The following is a 20,560-nucleotide window of genomic DNA, read 5'->3' on the forward strand; positions in this document are numbered from 1 at the left end:
CAGAGTGCAATCAGTCTTTTCAGAGCTCTTTATATTCCTTGGCAACGAGTGAACCACACAGAACAGTTATCACACCTAATGAATCTCAAAAGATAGGTGTGTACACCCTTACAGATCTGTCAAGCTTGACTGACTGAGGTCTTTCATGACTTAGCAACTTCATGCACCCACCTGGAACTCTCTATTAAACTGAACAACATGTCCATCAATTCATTCATCTGCTTCATCGGTCAAGAGCCTAGGATTATCAAGTCCGTGCTTCTCTCAACATATTAAAACCACAACCCAACTGTCCAGATCTGCCTTTATCTCCTAACACACTGTACCTCTTCAGGTTCAGGCCATAATGATATCCCAACTGAACTACTGCAGCTTCCTCCTGTTTGGTCTGTCATCCTCCTCCATCACACCTCTCCAGCTGATCCATAATAATGCACAGCATGAGTTGTGTTTGACCTGCCAAAGTTTCTGTGTGTCCCCCTTCTTCATCTCTCTCCATTAACTTCCTGTAGTTGCCTGTATCAAGTTCAACATTGTAGTTACAGCCAATAAGACCCCAATACCTTCAAGGCTTGATCACTCCCTACAGTGTCTGGCTGTCCCACACTCAAGAGATCAAAAACTGAATGTCCACAGATTCTGTTTTGTCCCCAATGTGGAGAAATGCATTCCTTCTTTCCCACAGAACTGTTGAATCTCCTTCACAATCTATCAAAATCACTTTTTTGTATTTCTTACAAATTCTGTAGGAAGCTACTCATGTAATGTGAGCAATGGTGCTACTAGACAAACCAGTTGTGATTCAGAATCATTCCTTGCTTTGTCTTTTGTTTATTGGTCAAAGTTTGAATTGTACGTCTCGTTGGAGAATACCCATCGCCCATCCATCGTCAACAACCGCTTGTCCCAAGCAGGGTTGAGGTGAACCGGAGCCTAACCCGGCAACACAGGGCATAACGCCGGAGGGGGAGGAGACACACCCAGGACGGGATTTGGAGAATATGCATCTACTAAATGATTAAATATAAATGTAAACGATAAGGGACACTGCTTCAGGGAAAAAGCTATTTTTGCGTTTCTGTTGTTGAAGTCCTGATTGTTCCATATCATATTCCAGAAGGGAGGGTTTGGATGATGTTCTGGCTGGGGCGGGAAGGGTTTGTGGTGATCTTGCCTGCATGCTTTCTGGTCCTGGATCTATACAGGTCTTGGAGTCTGGGCAGCTCACAGCCAATGATGTTCTCTGGTGACAGAGTAATCCTTACTAGTCACTTACTAACCACCGTGTGCCTACGTTATTGACAGCTTGGAATGTCCATCCGCTTCTGCTGGTGAATGTAAATGTGTGAACACAAATCTGTAAACAAAGAAACTTTTTTCCGGCACAGATATCACTTCTTTTGCACGTATCAACATTTATCATTCATCTTAATGACTGGTGCATGTAACTGCCTTTACAACATTTATTTCAAAATTCATATCCACGGTTTCTGTTCTTCAGTACACTTCTTATTTATTGGCTTTATAAGAATAAAAATTTATTTAGTCTTTCATGCGGGGGCATGGTGGGTCTGGGGTTGGAGCCCTGCTTGGAGTGCCTTGCAGCAGACTAGCAACCTGTCCTGGTTATGTCCCCTCGGCCTTGTGCCTCGTGTTGCCGGGTAGGCGGTTGGAGATGTTGGTTAGTTGGTCTTTCATGCAGAAAACAATACTGCTTCCACACACTGATAAAATATTGCAAGATTAATTTATGTATTCTCTGCCCAGTTGTGTGACAAACTGACAGAGAACATAACTTCATTTAAAGGTAGACACTTATATGCAGAAAGTTTTATTTTTAAAGTTGTTGAGCTGTTCTACTATGTACTGTTAATGCAAAGATCAACATCCCTACTTTCTATAGATCCTACTTCGATTTTTTTCTGCATTTGTACAAAATCATTTTTCTAATTAGACGCATTTTACTCAGTTTTGTCGTCATTCAGTTTGATCCATTACTTTTGATCCTGTGTCTGTTCCCCAGGGTACCAGGTGCCCTGCTTGTCATGAGTCTTCCATCTGTGTGAGAGTTATCAACAACATACAAAGGTGATTTCCACCAGTGCAGTCTGATGTATCTATCCATGAGGGGAAGGTGGACTTATCACATGTTCAGTGTCACAATTAGGGGATCTGGACTTTGTAATGGCACCTAGTTAGGAAGACTAAAGTTTAAAACATTTCAGAATGTTCATTTTACAATTAATTACACACACTACAGGAAGCTCTACTGAGAACTGAAATGTGAAAGAGGTCTTTTACAGGATTGATAACAATATCTGCTGCTGTAAACAGAAACACCACCAGGCCACTGCCCACACATTTACTCATTTAGACACTGACACTCCTCTACAGAGTGCTATAACCTTCCCATATAAAGAACTAGAGTTTTGACATGCAATCTTAGCACCTTGTATCTTAACACCTTGTTCAAGAGCACTACAGCCAAGGGTGGGAATTGAACCTGTGACCTTCTGATCCCAAAGGAACAGCAGTGACCACAATACTGTCTGCTGCCCCCAACACAGCACACTTCCTAGATTGGGAAGAAAATGTGCACGGATGGGACCACTAGCACACACATAACAACAAAATCATAGTATTTTATGAGATAACAAACAACTCATGTTTTATTGTTACTACCTGCAAATATTCCTGTAAATGCACTTAATGATGGAGCCGACGCCCATTAAAGACAATTGATGAACTAACCACTATTCGAGGTTTAGTGATGCCAGCTGCTGTGTGTATGGTAAACAGAACTTATGGCTGCCGGTCCCATTCTTGGTAGTTCAGCCTCGACCAAGGTTTTCGGCGTATGGAAGCGCATTGTAGGCAATGCTCAGTTTTATTTCTGTAACGAAAAGTATAAATAAGCAATTGAAGAAAAACAACAGGGCTCAAAATGACAAACATTATCTAGGCAAATGCATATGTTAACTTCACATGTGGTATTTGTCTGGGAGGGACAGCAAAAGCAGAGCCAGTGCTGCCACATCCAAAGGACAACAGTTCTCGCTTATTCTCGTCACCCTGAAGAGTCCATGCACAGGGCAGTCCTCGCCCCCCCTCCCCTCAAGAACCGGCCCACGGCTGCCTCACCCCGAAGCCTGGCACCAACACCATATCAGCAATGGATATGCGAGGCCATTAGTGAGTGACAGCTGCCACAGTTAGTCACATCAGTGCAGGCTTAAGTCACACCTCAGAACACACATGGCCAAAAAATGGAGCTGTGGGGGATCCGCATTTGTGTGTGGGGGTGGGGGGTGGGGGGGTAGACCCCGTGTTGTCGAGCTGTCCAGTCCAGTCCAGGAGTCAGTGCAGATTTTCTGGCCTTACGCTGACCTGGACATGTCCTCAGTTCTGCAAGACAGAAATAAAAAATAAAACACTTTAAGCATTTAGGAATGCTCAGGTACACTGGTGGTGTAGCGGTTAAGGACACAGTGAGTTGGAGTCCAGGAGAGGTCCTGATAAGAGTGCACTATAAGAAGATGCTAAGACTGAATTACACTAATAAAATACATAAAGAAATGCTCAATCTATGATCTGTTTGGAAAAAAAAAAAAAAGCTGTTTGCTAAATATAGAGCTGTTGCTTTTGATCCTGAAAGTAACATGTTCAATTCTCACCTGCTCCTGTACAACCCTTGAACAAGGTACTAACTCTAAATTGTATAACTGGGTAAATAACTGTAGGTAACTTAACACAGTTACTCTGCAGAAAAGCATCAACTAGATAAAAAAATACATGTGAATGTAAGCAACCGAGGAATAATATGCGGAAAAAGCTTTTGAGGCTGTGACCTCGGTGCCATAACCACTGTGATTGTTAGTACGACAACATCGTGGCTATGAGAACCACAGATGGACTCCAATTTGTGCAACTGCTCCCAGCACATGCAGATGAGTATGCACCTTCTATTGTGTGTGTGTGTGTGTGTGTGTGTGTGTGTGTGTGTGGCTGTAATGTACATGGATGAAACCCTGTGATTGTCGCAGAACCCCAGGGCCTGCATGATCTCCCCAGCCCAGCCGGCCAGTGAGTAATCTGGCCCACAGCATCAGACTGTCAGCGAGGATGTCCCACTTGGATGACCCAAAGAGAGAGAAGTCTGGGTCCCTGCCAAAACATTCTCAGCCTGTCATAGACTATTACACACATGTGCAGCTTAAGGACTGACCCTGGTCCTTGTGCTGGGCTCCAGCTTCTTCCACTGACTCAAACTCTCTGCCTTGGTTGGCATTGGTACCTCAGGACTCCATGGACACAAGTGGCTTTTGATGGTCAATGGAGCATTAAGCAACATTACCATCGGTCAGCACCCTCAGTGAGTACCATGGGGCAGCGCGCACACACAGTCCGAAACAGCTTGTCCCAAGCGAGGTCACGGCAAACTGGAGCCTAACCCAGCAACACAGGGCGCAAGACTGGCGGGGGAGGAGACACACCCAGGATGGGACACCGGTCCATTGCAAGGCACCCCAAGCAGGACTCGAACCCCAGGCCCACCAGAGAGCAGGACCCAGCCAAGTCCGCTGCACCACCGCACCCACCGCCCATGGGGCAGCAGTTGTGATTAAGCTAACAGGTCATGGCAATAACCATGCCTGAGCAGGTCATCAGTGACATTGGGAAAAATACATCTTTCCATTTCTGGATGAAATGTGTAGAAACATGAAACTGGTGCTGAAATGCTATGGCAACTTCTCTTTAGGACCTACATTCATATGTGTCTTAGCAAGACACTCATCACTGCCGCTGGTCCGAATAAATGTGAATAATCCCCAGGGGGCCACAGTCGCGCCTTCCATCAATGAGATGCCAGTCAACACACTTCCCTGGGAGCCACAAGAACAGGCACGAATGTACAGTGGATGAGACTCTTGCTTCTCTCTAGTTGGATGATTTATAATGCCTTGCTCATTAAAATTCCCAGATGGACCCTAGATACACTGGGGTTCCATTAACTTGACTCAGCACCCCTTGCCCAGGTCTTGATTCAAGTTGGGGTTTAGTCTTTGTCTGAATAAAGATCTTGACCCCCTCCACCCTCCCAGCCTTAAGGCCCCGGACGTACTATGGTCCCACCAAGCACCTGACTCCAGTGGGGTGAAATAGGGCCACAGCAGTCCTCCCCAGGCTGAATGAGCACAGACAGCTGAGGGAACCATGGTGGGGTGGGGTTGTTCTGTCCTGACACGGTAGACTTTTGTCACAGCTTATGTACTGTTTGTTAATATTAACAGTGATCAATTCTTCCTCCCAAGTGCAAGTACTTGAAGTTTTTACACATTTTGAAAACTTAAAATCACTGTAAAAACTGAGTGTGCATTTAATGCGCACCATACACACATACCCCATTCATCATATACAGATGTTGAAGTCTTTGCAATTGGCACGGTTCTCTCATGAACATCACAGATACATACATTCAAGTACAATCAATAAGAAGATGGTAATGGTGAAAGTCATTAATAAGGTAGAGATTTGAGTGGATTTCATAGGATGCTCAGAAACCAAGGTGGAAACAGAGGCAAAGACCTCCAGATGCTGGATGTCCCAGTTGGTAAATGAGAAAACTTCACCAAACAAAGTATTCACGGCTTGGTCAGGTAGGGTAGACTCACGGTGTGAAAAGGGATGGAGGGGGCCATGCAGAGACACAATGGAGTAGGAGCTGTGGGTTTCCAAGCTTGAGCTGCATTGTCCATAGGGAGGTTTTGGGGCCCAGTGGATTCATTTGGGGAACATGAATAGGGTCTGACAGCTGGAGCAGGAAATAAGTTCCCTCTGCATCTAGAAACCTTGATATTTCACAAAGTCAAGCCTAGCATGCCAGCCAGTCCCCTTCCACCCCAGGCAAGAGTCGGGCTATTTAAAGAGTTCAAAATCACCATTGTTACATCACAGGCTGGGGGGGAAGGGGCACTTGGTGGCCACTGTCTCCTCCTGTCTTGCCTTGCTCTCCCTCTTCTGACTTCAACTTTCAACAGCGCAACACAAACAGGTCATATTAAGTCATGCTGAGAAAGGAAATTGAAATGGAAAAATCAAGCTGATTCTTGTTAGGAAATAATCTACTGCACTACTGTCAGAACATATTTAGAATCATCGAGCTTCAGCTTGGACCAACAACCTGGCACCTTTACCACATGAAACAGCATCCCAATTTTTCACCATGCCACACTTTTGGAAGAGCTCTATTAAAGCCTGCTTAAGGAACTTTCATCCAGTGTCATTTTGATCTTTATACTAGACAGAAATAAATTCAAAGTATTCAACTTAGTTCAAATGATTTTTCTTTTTGCAGAGCAGCTCCCCGTTCGACCTGGGAGGCTAAAAACACAGGATCATCCACATGGACACTCTCCAGTCAATCATGTGTCACCGTGACACCTAGCCTGAGGGTATCAAGATGCTGTGGTTTAGAGGTTAAATGTTTCAGCTCAGCTTTCAAGAGACAGTTCAAGGGTGCAGAACACAACACACCTGACTCCTTTCGTGTAGAATCCATGAAATAATGAAGTTACCCAACAGGCTGAACTCAAGTTAAATGCACTCCTGCAGAACTATATTCCAAATGAATTGAGCTCTGCAGACCCAAACATGGCTGAACACAACTGTCCAAAACTGATACGGGCAGTACTTAAGAATGACAAACCCAGCCTGCCTGCAATACACTCCTGCTGAACACATCATTGATGAGCCCAAGTCAGGTACCACCAACCAGTGCTGAATGCTTCATACTGCACATTTTTGCAGCCATGACCCCATCTGCAGCACAGCCTCCATATGCAAGAGGCCCACCACAGCTGACTGAACACAGCACTGGCACATGGGCTCAAACACCCGATTATTTTTAGGCCATGTGAGGGAGTGCAGCCCTGTCAGCCACACATCGTCAGCGGTCCAGACAACCACACATTAGCACGGCAGCATCAGTCCCATTCACATCAGCACCAGTCACTTCAGAGAGAACTTTGCAACCCTCTGAAGCCAACTGCTGGGGCTTCAGAAGACACCCTCTGAAACAAACACTGCTAAGTTATGGTTTACATTTATTCATTTAGCTCACACTACTTCCAGTTATTTACCCATTTATACAGCTGGGTTATTTTACAGGAGCAATTCAGGGTAAGTAACTTTCTCAAGGGCACTATAGCAGGAGGTGGGATTCAAACCTACAACCTTTGTGTCCAAAGGCAGCAGCTCTAACCCCTACACTATCAGCTGCCACTATCCCCTATGCTATCAGCTACCCCTACCTCAATACCAGTCTTTGGAAGAGCTCTTTTGTTGCACCTTTGAAAAGTTTAACTGAACCCAAACATTTTTCATTGTACACCTTGAGACGCACCTGGACAAATCTTCAGTGACATCAGTTAAGTCTGGGGCGCAAGGTGTGTGCCTGTTGAAGAAGCTGCAGGGCCTTTGTTAGGTGATTTTGGTCATTTATCATCAGACAACAGCAGCTTCAACAGCAGGCAACCCAGCCAGGGCTGACCAGGACCCATACTGCACCCAGGCAGTGCTACCTTGATGCCATGGCTTAGAGGTACTCTCTGCAGCTTCAGTAACAACCTGACCTTCCTCCTCTGACTACCTGTGATACCTAACACATGTTCACACACCTCGCCCTCCAGCTTTGACTCCAAGCAACACAATGTTTTGACTCAAAGATGTTTCTGTGACAGTGGCTGGAAACTCAAGGTGCCTACATAAGTCGACCATCAATTGCCAGTCTTGCACCACCATTGCGTGCTGATTTAGCTCTTTCACCTTCCTTGACAATTGCCATCGCCTCCCTTGCCAGCCAGCAGGTCCTACTGTGTGCTGTCCTCACACTGACAGACTCTTCCATGGTCTGAGCACCTGGTTACGGAGCCAGGGATAGTCGCCCTCACTCAGTGCTCTCGGGCAGCTGCTGAGGACACACTCTGGTGATGATCTCTTCAAACATAATGGGTATGATAGGGAATTAACAGTAACCCAGGTATACAGGATGGATAGACATTGCAACACATCATAAACATCCTGCATCTAGAACTTCATACAGTGGTGCTCTGCTCTTCAGAGCAGTACCCATGAAACCTTACGTTCCAGTACTTATTCCCACATTACCCACGCTCCCAACCCAGTTATTTTAGCCAACTCTTCTTTTATTGCTGTGTGTACCCTCTCACAAATCAGTTTCTGCTTCTCCTTCTGCTGGACTTTGTCATATTCCCAAGATTGGCACACAGCCCAAAACTGCTCTTCCACAAGCTACTGATCCCATCACCATGCTGTACTGAAGTTGGGACTCTGCTGCCCCACTGCAGCCAGTTTGTTGCATTTCCTGCCTTTCCTTACCTGGATGGATGATCTGGAAGCCCTCACAAAACATCTTGCTGAATACACATTGACGTCCCCCACCGTGCAAAATTAATTGGTTCCTGAATGTTGAATTCTAATAAAGCTGCAACTGCCATTAGTTTCAGTGGTAGTATCTCTTCCTGAGACCCAAAAATTACATCCATTTATGCTGAAATATGACCAAATCCTATTAAATGGACACAGTTATTTCAGTGCTTCTGTATGTACTTGTGAGCTTTTTGTGAAAGCTACATACCCCAAGCTCAGATGTTAACTCAGACAGCATAGATATACTCTGTGTGTGTGTATATATATATATATATATATATACACACACACACACACACACACACACACACGCACACATGCACCATATGTGTGTGTATATATATATATATATATATATACATACACACACACATACATATATGTGATATTTAGTGTTTATATTACAGGTAATTAGTTGCTTGTATCAAGAATTAGTTACAAGAATTTGACTAAGGAGTCTCATTTAATACCCCCGCTTTCACTTATGTGGGATCGAAACTTTTACTATTGCAACTAATAACAACTATGCCTGATTCATCAGTTTGCCTTAGAAAGGGTGATTTAAGAACAAATTATTCTAAGGCGAGGGAAGACTGAAAAGTGGTGGAAAAAGAGCAAGAAAACACACCTCTAACTTTTTGACATTAACACTGACAGGCTTCAGAAAAGGACTGCTCTTCCACTTCAACGGTTGCGACTGCAAAATCGAAATCTTCAGTTTTTTCGTACTGTCCCAGTGTGGTGAACAAATTTCCCTTCTTTCTGGTCTGCAGAGTTCTTGTGTTTCTCAAAACCTTTTAAACAAACACACTCAGAATATAACTAAACCATAGTTGCGGATACTAGCTTTATAATTTCCTCAGTATTTACCTCAAGCATTTATACTAGTAGTGAGTAGTAGATTACTGCACATTAACATTTGCCTATATTTCATACATTTCACAGATCTGAACTTTGTCCCTCCCAAAATTTTACTAAAAACAGGTCCCACATGAAAAAATTATGATGTACTTGCTGCTCAGCCCAAATGTTACAACAGTGATGGAGAGGAGGCTTCTGGATGAAGGTTCCCTCACAGGGGGAAGGGTTTATACCTTTTTCTGGAAGGGATACACCCAAGGGGAGCACCACCAACAAGGTGTTGGAACTGCAATTAAAAACAGCCTTCTGTCTGGCCTCACTGAAATCCCCACTAGCATAACAACTTAAATAACTCTTTATCTCTGCTGGCAAAAACACACTCTGCCTTTGTTCTTGTTGTCCATTTTCCTTCCTGGGAATCTGAGAATAGGGCTTTGAGTAAACTGAGGCTCCGCATCGACAACAAAGATAAAATCTTTTTGCTGGAGACTTTAATGCCAGAGTTGAGTGAAACTTGGAGGCATTAGACACACACACACACACACACACACACACACACACACACACACACACACACCGGACAAATGAATGTGGAAGGCAGGAGATGTTCAGACTATGAACAGCATGACGTCACTCACTCACTTATCCCAAACAGCAAACCGGAGCCTAACCTGACAACACAGGGCACCAGGACACACCCAGGATGAGACGCCATGTCCATCACAAGGCACCCAAGCGGGACTCGAACCTCAGATCCACCACACAGCAGGCCCACTTCAGATATAGGCTGCCCTAAATACATCCATGTTCCAAAAAACCACTATCAGTAGAATGCATTGATATCGCTATAATATAGGATGCTAACTGCAGGACAAATAGGTTTACGATTATGCCCAAATTTCAAGTAAGAGTACCACTTACTTTCTGTCTGTTTATATAAGACAGGGAAGAAGGAGTGAAACTTTGCTGATCTGTAGCACACTGGGGCCTAGAATGACCTTCTGAGGTGCTCTCACTATGTCACTGCAGGACAAAGATTGTCTTCTGTCCTGAGAAGATACTATTTACAGCCAATGGTCTCCACTCAATTTAGTACTTTAAGGGAGAGCACACCATTCTCTCAGCCTGTTAGAAGTGTCAAAATTAGGCAAATTGAGATGCAGGTTACATATTTTTGAATACCAAAAAGCATGCAAGAACATCTCTAAACATGCCTTGGATTATTGTCTATAAGCAATGTTAGAGAACTTCAAGGAGCAGCAAATAACCTGTTCCAGGCCATGGTGATATCTCACCTGGATTACTGCAACTCTCTCCTGTCTGGTTTTCCGGCCTCCGTAATCAAATCTGTCCAGATGATCCAGAATGCTGCTGCACGAGTTGTGTTAGACCTACTAAAGTGCTCCCATGTATCTCCCCTCTTCTGTCCACATCAAATTCAAAACACTGATGACAGTCACAAGACCATCAACAGATCTGTTCCCTAATGTCTGTGTCACTGTGTGAGAAGAGCACTCTATAAAAATGAATTGAATTGAATATCTACAAGACTTGATCACTTGAAACACCCAACCAGACTGCTACGCTTCTCCACCTCTGCCCTTTTGGTTTTTCCATGTGCAAGGGGTTCAAAATCAAATGCCCAAAAGATAAGGACACCCAGTACCCTAACTTCTTAGTAATAACATGAAATCTATGATGAAACACTTCCAGCCACACAAAGCGAAAGAGTAATCCACTGAGATTGTTAGATAGTCATGGCAGATGAGCACACAGATGTGCAAACAGTTGAGGATGCTGACAATGAACAGCACTGCACTTGTGTACTCCTGTATTCATCCTTATTTTCAGTGTTGAAGTGCACTGAAAACTAATTCCATTTAAATTGGATTTACTACAGGATTACAATATTTAAAAAGACAACAAAGATGATGAAAATCAGTCTTAACATAATTGTCAAAAAAAGTACCAAAATTGTCAATTGTCAAAATTAATCAGTTTCCAAAAATAATTGTCATTAAACTCTGCCAAAAGGATATCATAACTCATCACTTCCGTTACATCAAACTACACAGGTAACACCACTTTGTAAAATAACTAGTCTGGGAGAACTCCTTTGATTAAATTTTCAGGTCTTTATAATAGAATAGTCAGTCAGTCAATTTGTCCTTCCACTTCTCCTGGAGACCTTTGCAGTGGTAGCAGGTTGAGCAGCCAGACCTAACCTTCCTTTCCCACCAATGGCATCCAGCTCCTCATGGGGGGATATCAAGGTGTTCCCAGACCAGCTGAGAGAGACAATTTCGCTAATGTCGGTCTGCCCTGTGGTTCCCTCCCAATAGGATGTTTACTCCAACAAAAGCTGACTGTTGGAATTCTTATGACATGCCCGAACCACCTCAACTGACTCCTCTTGATCGATTGTTCACTCCTCACTCTGCATGGAAACTAAGCCCAATGGTCCTGCAGAGATACCTCATTTAGGCCGCTTTTATCTGCAATCTCCTTTCGATCATTAACCAAAACTCATGGACATAGGTGAAGATGGCAATGTAGGCTGAGAAGTAATCTGAGAACTTTTTTTCAAAGACAACTCCCATCTCACCATTTATTCATTTAGCTGATGTCTTTTTCTAAAGCGACATACAACATTAATGTACCTAGAGTTACTTACCCATTTGTACAGTTGGGTAATTTTTACTGGAGCAATTTAAGGTAAGTACCTTGCTCAAAGGTACAACAACTGGAGGTGAGATTCAAATCTGCGACCTTTGGGTCCAAAGGCAGCAGCTCTAACTACTACGCTACCAGCCGTCAATCACTCGTGAAGACTCCAGGAATCCTCCAACTCTCATGCTAGGAGCATTTGTTCCCATCTTATGTGGGAACAAACTCTTTCCTGGAAGAGAACTGTGGCCCAAACTTAGAGGTGCTGACTTTAATCCCAACCATTTCACCATCAGGAGCAAAGCCCTTGAGTTTTGCCAATGGTCACAATCAGAAAAGGCCAGCCACCCTTAGTCCTTCTTTAATATAGAGACCACAATAGTTTGCCAGCCCAGAGCCATGCTCCCGCTGCACTGCCCTGTGCTTTTAACATCTCCAGGCGAATCTCATGCACTCCTGCAAACTAACTGCTGTGGAGGCCATCATGACTTGAGAAAATGTGATGGCTTTATTTAATCACAGGCATCAAACATTACCCCCTGGTAGGAGAGCATGTCAGCTGGGTTGAGTAGTTCCCAGGCTCTGCTAAGTAAGGTTGGGGAAATGGTGACTAGCCCTGGGAAGATTGCTGAGTAGTTCCTCAAAGTGCTCCTTCCACTGCTCAACAATCTTCCCAGGGCTGGTCAGCATTTCCCCAACCTTGCTTAGGAGAGCCTGGGTGGGGTCATGCTGAATGACTGAAAGAACAACTCTGAGGCCACGCAACGATCCTTCTCCATTGCCTCTCTAAACTCCTCTGATGCCCAAGCTTTTGCACCAGCAACTGATTTTGCTGTGGCAACCTTGGCTTTTTGGTTCTCCTTAGCCAAATCAAAATTGTTGCCCAAAAGGCATCTTTTTTTTCAGCCTTAACTTCCTTCACTGCTGGTATCCACCAATGGGTCCTGAGGCTGCCACTGCTGGAGACAACTATTGCTGTAAAACCACAAGCTTTGTACCTTTATCAACTCATGAGTTGGAGAGGAACCACCCAGGTCAAGAGGCCTTGCTCCAGACATCACGCTAAAGGTGAGACCAAGTATATCTTTTCCACATCCTGCAACAGCTATTGATCCTTCCTTGACAGATATGAAATTCCACATAACCCATTTTCCATTGCAAGGGTGCAGTCCCTCTAGGTCCATGCCCCTCATGCCTGGAATTTGACTGGCTTTCCCAATATTCTGGGATTAAGAACTGCTGAATTACTGCACCCATAGGTAGTACTGAATGGCAGAATTACAGATGGAGATAACACTGCACAGGTATTGAAGTTTCATACTTTATGAAAATGGAGAGAAGACAATTTGATGTTAATTTCCTTTAGAGATAAGGCTTTGTGTGAATGACAGCTGCTTGAAATTAACATTTGGTTTCGTTCTAAAAAAAATGCTGTGCCACTCATTGTATGTTTGAGCACTAACATGAAAAATCATACTGTTAAAGCAAACATAATTAAAACAATACTAATCCAACTAATCTGAGTATTTTTATGCAGAATTTTTACCCTTTAAAAATGAAAGCCAATTGTAATTGACTACCTTGTCTATTCTAGTAATCTAACACTATTCATATATTACTTTCACAGAAAAAAAATCTCTAAGAACATGAGTGTGGGGAAAAGTTATCTAGAGCAAGGTTTGCTATTTTCCTCCTACTCTCAAGCTGTGTGGCTTCTCAGAGGGCATCATTACCCAATCAAGTGTTTGGAATGGAGAAGAACAAATGTTATATTATGCATACAGAACAGGAGTGAGCAATCTACAGTACTTTAAATAATTATAAAATCAGTTTTATCTGAAGCTAGGCAGCTTGATGATGTACATCTTTCCCCATCAGTTGGGGAAGGTGTTAAAGGCACCAGGTGGAGCTCCATGTTGAGCTTAGTGACAGCTTCCAGCGTCTGTAAGTACAGTAATGTACGTGTAGCTCAGTCCTAAGAAGACATAGCCTGTGCATGATGTCTGGAGCGGTTTGTAGATTTGAGAAATGTCAAAGGAGCGACATACCTGTGGATGCCTTATTAAACCCAAATCAGAGACACCTCACCTGTTATACCATGTGTGTATACTGGATCTAACCACAGCATCAAGGCCCACCAATCACACATAAGTGGAGCTGGAGATAAACAGGACAAAATGTTATACAACCTGCATCTAAATGTGATGGAAAGCAACTTCAGTGGCTGCTTGAGGAGACGGACAAGCAGACATTGTGGACTCCACTCGTTTGTCTTGCTTATTCAGTGCTGCTCAAACAAGACACGTCTTGCATCGCTACCCGTGTGAAATTGCTTCAAAAGCATGATTCGCACCTTATTCCCAGGTTCGCCCATGCCTCGCCAGCCCATATGGCCAGTGCGCATTTAGCACATACTGAGGCTTGCAGACGCAGGGAAAGGAGGACAAAGAACGCAGAGAAACATAAAACTACTACAATTTCCAATAAGATTTGAATTAAAATTTGAGATTAGCCTGATCTATTTGGACCCCCCCCCCCCCCCGACTGCTTCGTCACACGTTGTCATGTTCTCTGGACCTGACAAAGATGCAAATCCACACAGGCGAAGAGAGGACACAACAGATTAAGTACCATTTCTGCATCCTCCACTGACAGTGAGAAACGGAATGACGCACTTAGGAGTCCTCATCCGTAGCAGTTGTCTCACACATCCAGTCACATCTCTGGCTTACAGGGAGACCTTAAGATACTCTCCCCATCCTGTCCCTCAATTCAAAGCAGATTTTAAAAAATGAAAAATAATTAAAAAAACCCTCATCTTTATTATCACATCACTGGCAAATTCTCACATAGGGTGGAAGCATACATTATGCCCTCATGCGCAAACAGTTGTCTCTGTGGGACAGGTTGGATTGGACAGCATCATCAACCCGCTGCCCTGGACGTGTGGAGCAGTAAGAGGTCAACAAAGACGATGGTATTTTCTTGATGTCAGACATTCTGGAAACTGTTACGTGTACGCTGAGTAAGCCGCAATTTGCTTAAACACACTTTACACACCAATTCAGTTTGACAGACGGGGGCTATATTCCATGTGACTGGGCTCCAGGTAAGCTGTGGGGGAGGGGGGGGGGATTTTGTTGCAAACTGCCACCTGCTGGTGATATATGAGAGTCACAGCTGTAGCCTAGAGACACTTTCATCAGCTGGGGTATAGGAAGAAATCATGGGCCCCCAGGTGAATACAGGCCCACCCACTGTTTTAAATGAAGTAAATTAATTAATACTGGACTTTTCTGAAGCCCTCTCGAGGTGTGAGCCCTTAAAGTCAGGACCACCATTCACCCCACTAGTGACCAACTTGGTTCTCAATCCTGTATGTGGGGAATAATCACAATGATCATGTAACGATCCTGGAAGTAAACAACCGTTATACGTTATGTGTTGAGCCAGCTATTATGGGTTCAAAGTAGTTGCGCCTTTTACTTGGAAATTGTGTACACTGACGACACTTCGTCTCCCTGGCTGGACATACGGACTGCAGTACTGATCACACCTGACGGCACAATGTAGCAGCCCAGCCCAGGACCAAAGCACTGTTTATAAGCTGCATACATGTGTAAGTGTTTCCTCCCTATGTGGCACATTAACTTCCTAATGATCAGGGCAGCAGGGGGCATAATGGTTAAGGACCCAGACATGTAATGTGAACGATGCCAGCTGGACCATCAGAAAGGGCTCTAATGCAGACAAAACATTAAGCAAAATCACAATGGAGAAAATATTAGCTAAGCAACCTAAGATCCATCAATGGTAAATATGCATAAGGTCTCAGTGTAGCTGCTGTGTACGTACCAGAGCGGAATTATAGAGACGGTAAGAGTAAAAAAAATACTCATTTACTTATATAGCTGATGCTTTTCTGCAAAGCGACTTACAATTATTTACTCATTTGTACAGCTGGGTAATTTTTACTGGAGGAATTTAGGGTAAGTACCTTGCTCAAGGGTACTACAGCTGGAAAGGGGATTCAAACCTGCAACCTTTAGGTCCAAAGGCAGCAGCTTTAACCACTACTCCATCAGCTGCCTCACCACACACACACACACACCCTGTGTGGAACCCCAGAGAAGCGACAATGTTTCCTGGGTAAGACCATGATGGGTGAAATCCCTCAGTTGATTTCAGCATGGCGGCTAAGTTCCTTTTGTGTCACAAGTGATGACATATGTGAAGCGGACTTAAAAAGAGATGGTGGTAAGGCAATTAGTGGAAGAGGTTCACTCGCCTTATTTTCCTCACAGCCTTGAGGAAAGAGAAGATGGATCACAGCCCTTTGTTGACCCCAGACGAAGCACCAGGAGCCCTTCGCGGATATCAGTGTAGCAATGTGAGTGAGCCGATGTATGATTCAGCCTGCAGCATGGTGCGTTTTACCACATACCAGGATGAAAACATGAGTGCAGAGCCGTCAGTCACTAAGGGAAAGCACCATGATCATGGACCACAGTGGCACAAGCACACAGGTTTGGTTTGTTTCTCTTTCCATCCTGGTCGCACGGAATGATTTATTCGTAGACATGTCAGCATAGTGAAACAGAACATTCATAGCACAGGCGGCAAATCAAGTGTCTCACACTGAGAGCATGCAAGACCCATTCCGCAGTCATGTGGACAGTCTGTTGAACCCCTCTCGCAACAGTCCCTCAACATACCACCCTCATCTTTTGGATTGGACTGCTTCATCGCCTAGACTTTTCAGTCCTGTGAACGCCTTGAAGACAAGCGCACAGCTCATCCACGTGCTGATGTCTTATTCACAACTGGGACGTGTTCCCCACACCAGTCGCTTTTCTGTTTTCCGTCCTCGGTTCTTCGGAGTTCAGTCTGAAACGTCTCCAATTTGGTCAGAATTTTGCCCTGTACTTGAGCGGACAGGGTGGAAAAAATTAATAAAAAATTTTATTAAAAAGAAACATTAAAAAATGAACCCGAGGTGGAGAGTACCAGCTTGGAAGGGGGGGGGGGGAGGTGAGAGTGGGGGCTCTGTGTTTTGGAGGCACTTTGGCACAGAGCATAGAAACTGCTCACACACAGACACACACAGGGGAGGGGCAGAGGATAGCATGCCATACAACTCAACTCAACCAACCTCCAGGTGGAGTGATAGAAGGTGCCACTCCCAATAGAAAAAAAAGAAGCGAAGACCCATCTCATCCCCCTTGCAATGTTTTGAGGGGGTGGGAGGGAAAGGTCAGTGTGGACCACAGTCATATGACATGCCTCTTCCTTCTGTGTCATCAGCAGAGGAGAGGGGGAATCCATAGCCCAGGGTACTGGTACAACCCTCCAGGTGCGGTCCGCAGTACAGAAGCTCACCCTCCTTTAAAGGTAGATGTCCTTGGCCCTGATTTGCTGCAGCCTCTCCCTCAGCAGTCGAAAGCTGGGTCGTGCCACCGGGTCCAGGTTCCAACATTGCTTCATGATGTCATAGACCATGGGCGGGCACCCATCTGGGGGGTCCATCTTGTAGCCTTTCTCCACTCGTGGCACCACATCCTTCAGGGGCTGTGGGGAGAAGAAGTATGAGGGCAGAAGGTTCCCTTAGGTCAACCTCAGCTTTAAGTACTTTAAATCTAAAAGTTGCCTTCAAAGAGATACGAGAAGTGCTGGTGAAACAGGCCCAAATAATTGACATGCAGATGAAATGCAGGCAAAGAGCCCAAGTCACGCAGCCACTCACAATTCTGGGGTAAGGCACACGGCCGAAGGAATAAATCTCCCACAGCAGGATGCCGTAGCTCCACACGTCTGACTTGGTGGAGAACTTCTGCTCAGAAACAGGTGGGAGATGGGTGTGTAATAGTGTACATGGAGAGTATGACACAGGTGCATACAGACACCCCCAACAAAGTATTTTCAGCAAAAATTTCTCAGCATCAGGAAAACACATACAGGTGGTCCTTGAGATACCGGATACGTGACTTACGACTGCCGTCTCATCAACCTTATAATATTACTTTCAGGTCCCAGTGTTTGGTCATAATGTTTGACGCTGACCGTTAACTCTGCTGTACGATAATATCGGCTGGCTGCTACTACAAGGCACCATATTTCTTATTGACTTATTTACAAAAATGTTTTATTTACAGAATGTTTCAGTTGTAATTCTGTTGAATTTTTTTTCTAAACAATGGCAAACAAGTTAAACATGAGTGGTTTGGTGTTGTAAAAAAGAACGCTAAAGAAGACATTTAGAAACGAAAGTGAAAATAGTGTAGCATGAAAATACTATAATACAGGACCTATTTATATCATTATTACTCTACACTGGTGTTCAAAGGAATAATTTCTGGGGAAAAAATAGAACAAACCCCTGTCATGCAACAGAGCATTCAAACATGTTAACTGCTTACATACACCTGTACCTGCATTTACAAACTCAGTTGTGCCTGGAAATTGGTTTACAACTTGGGACTGTGTGTAAATCCACCATCTACGTCACGATCAATAAAAGCTTAGCAATACAGCTTGACCCTTACTTGTATTACGTACTTGTATGTGATTGTGTACCTTATTATAAATAAAAAAAAAAAAAAAACACAACTGGTAGGTTATTAGGATTAATCTATCCTGTGTTTTATGCACCTACTCGAGAGATTAACATTGGTGCATCAAGTGGAAAGTAAACAAGGTTTACTTAAGAATCACATGTCTGCAGCTATATCTTTCTCTTAATGTAATGTGCAAATTGTATTTTCGCTGAGATGTACGTCACTTTGGAGAAAAGTGTGTGCTAAATGAATAAATGTTAATGTAAATGTATATTCTTAAGTACTGTTAAAACATTAGACTAAGCTATAATGAATTGAAAATTTGTTTAAAACTTCTCTATTTTCATTGAGAGCTCAAAGTGCAGGGTCTTGATGTTCTTCTATACAGCAAACATGTGGAGTGACAAGATACAACACAGACAAGGACATTTTATTTACATGAAAAAAGTCTACTGTAAAAAAAACTAGAAATTAAAAAACCTCTTGTCCATAACCTCCGACTCAAAGTACAGTAAATCAAACAGTGAAGTAAAAGGAGAGTGAGCTTCAGAGTACTGGAGGATCACGTGGGTAAAACTAAAAAGCGTTTCACCTGTAATGCTGAACCTTGCTGCCAAAACAAAGTAATAGAAAAGCTCTACTTAATCACTGGGGTATTTTCTGTAAAAATCTCTGATAAAGCTGTAACAATTTAGAAAAATGCCGCAGATGCCCAGATCTCTAAAGAGCACGAGGAACGTGTAAATGTTTAACAGTTTTGTGATTAGAAACTAGTTAATTATGGATAAACCCTTACGCACCTACTCATGTGATGCATACTGGTTTATATGTTGGAACGTGACAAATTAACTGTACTTTAGAATCACGTGTGTGTCTGCATCCAAGTCTCTCCTGCTGTTGACATAATACCTTTGTATTTTTCTCCAAGACACACGTTGCTTTGGAGAAAAGCGTCTACTAAATGAATAAATCTAACTATTAGGCCATTTTTGTTCTGCAAAAAAACTTTTGGAAAACAGACCGGTGAAGAAAATGCAATTTTAAAAACTTTTAAAGGTTTGTATATTTCAAAATTTGCAATTTGGATGCTTGTAACACAAAGAACAAGTGTATTCTTATGGTTTATGTAATACGGCAAAAGGGAGTTTGCAACTTACGACAAAGTTGACTTACAATGAGGTTATTGAAATGAACCCCGCTGTAAGCCGAGGACGACCCACACACCCACACACAAAGGACGCATTGAGTCAACAGCCATTGACAGGTACAAGAGTTCTTGTCACACCGAAGGATACCCCACAGGTTTCCCACCCACCTTCTCCCTGAGGGCCTCAGGTGCTGTCCACTTGACAGGCAGCTTGGCTGTGTCCTGTGTGGACGACGCCTCCTTGGTGAGACCAAAGTCGCTGACCTTTGCGATATTCTCATCCGACACGAGGACGTTGCGTGCTGCCAGGTCCCGGTGGACAAAGTTGTTGGCCTCCAGATACTCCATGGCTTCACACACGTCCCTGCAAGCATTCGGAAAGCAAGCTTCAGACTGAGGGCACTTCATCTCTGCTGGACACACACACTGTGTGACAGTGCTTCATCACACACACACACACACACACACACACACACACACACACACACACACACACACACACAAAAACATTTAGCCTGAATATACAAAAAGATGCCAGTGAAAAACTTCCAAAATGTTTTTCCAAAGTCTCACTACTTCCTGTCATTTGTTTTTGGCATAAAATAGACCTGAGCCAAATTTCGGTATAATCCAATGATTTTTAATGGTCGCTCAAGTACGTCACTTTTATGTACTAAGGCTGATGGACAACGTTCCATAAATTTCAATGAGGCTCCACAATGTTCCACAAAGTTCTCCAATACTGTTTAAGCTTTTCTGGGGCAAACAAAACAACGTACTCTCCAAACTGACTCACCTGCAGCAACCTGACCACATACATCATGTAGACAATACATGGAATGTGATAAAATGTTAGAAATGTTCTGAATAAGGGAACTTTCTG

General features: G+C 43.7%; 1 protein-coding gene across 7 annotated transcripts in view; it reads right to left on the reverse strand.

Moving 5' to 3' along the window:
* Positions 1-973: 973 nt before the first annotated feature.
* Positions 974-20,560, reverse strand: part of cskl (c-src tyrosine kinase-like) — a 53,615-nt gene continuing 34,028 nt past the window's right edge. For all 7 annotated transcript variants that reach the window (XM_018745240.2, XM_018745242.2, XM_018745241.2 and 4 more), the window contains 4 exons: positions 19,846-20,041; positions 17,720-17,806; positions 17,356-17,544; positions 974-3,405 (listed from right to left, as the gene is read on the reverse strand). In XM_018745240.2, the coding sequence (XP_018600756.1) occupies positions 17,362-17,544; positions 17,720-17,806; positions 19,846-20,041 (466 nt within the window). In that variant the 3' untranslated portion in view covers positions 974-3,405; positions 17,356-17,361. The remainder of the gene's footprint in view (positions 3,406-17,355; positions 17,545-17,719; positions 17,807-19,845; positions 20,042-20,560) is intronic.

Source organism: Scleropages formosus, chromosome 5, assembly GCF_900964775.1.
Source record: "Scleropages formosus chromosome 5, fSclFor1.1, whole genome shotgun sequence".
NCBI classification, from domain to species: Eukaryota; Metazoa; Chordata; class Actinopteri; order Osteoglossiformes; family Osteoglossidae; genus Scleropages; species Scleropages formosus.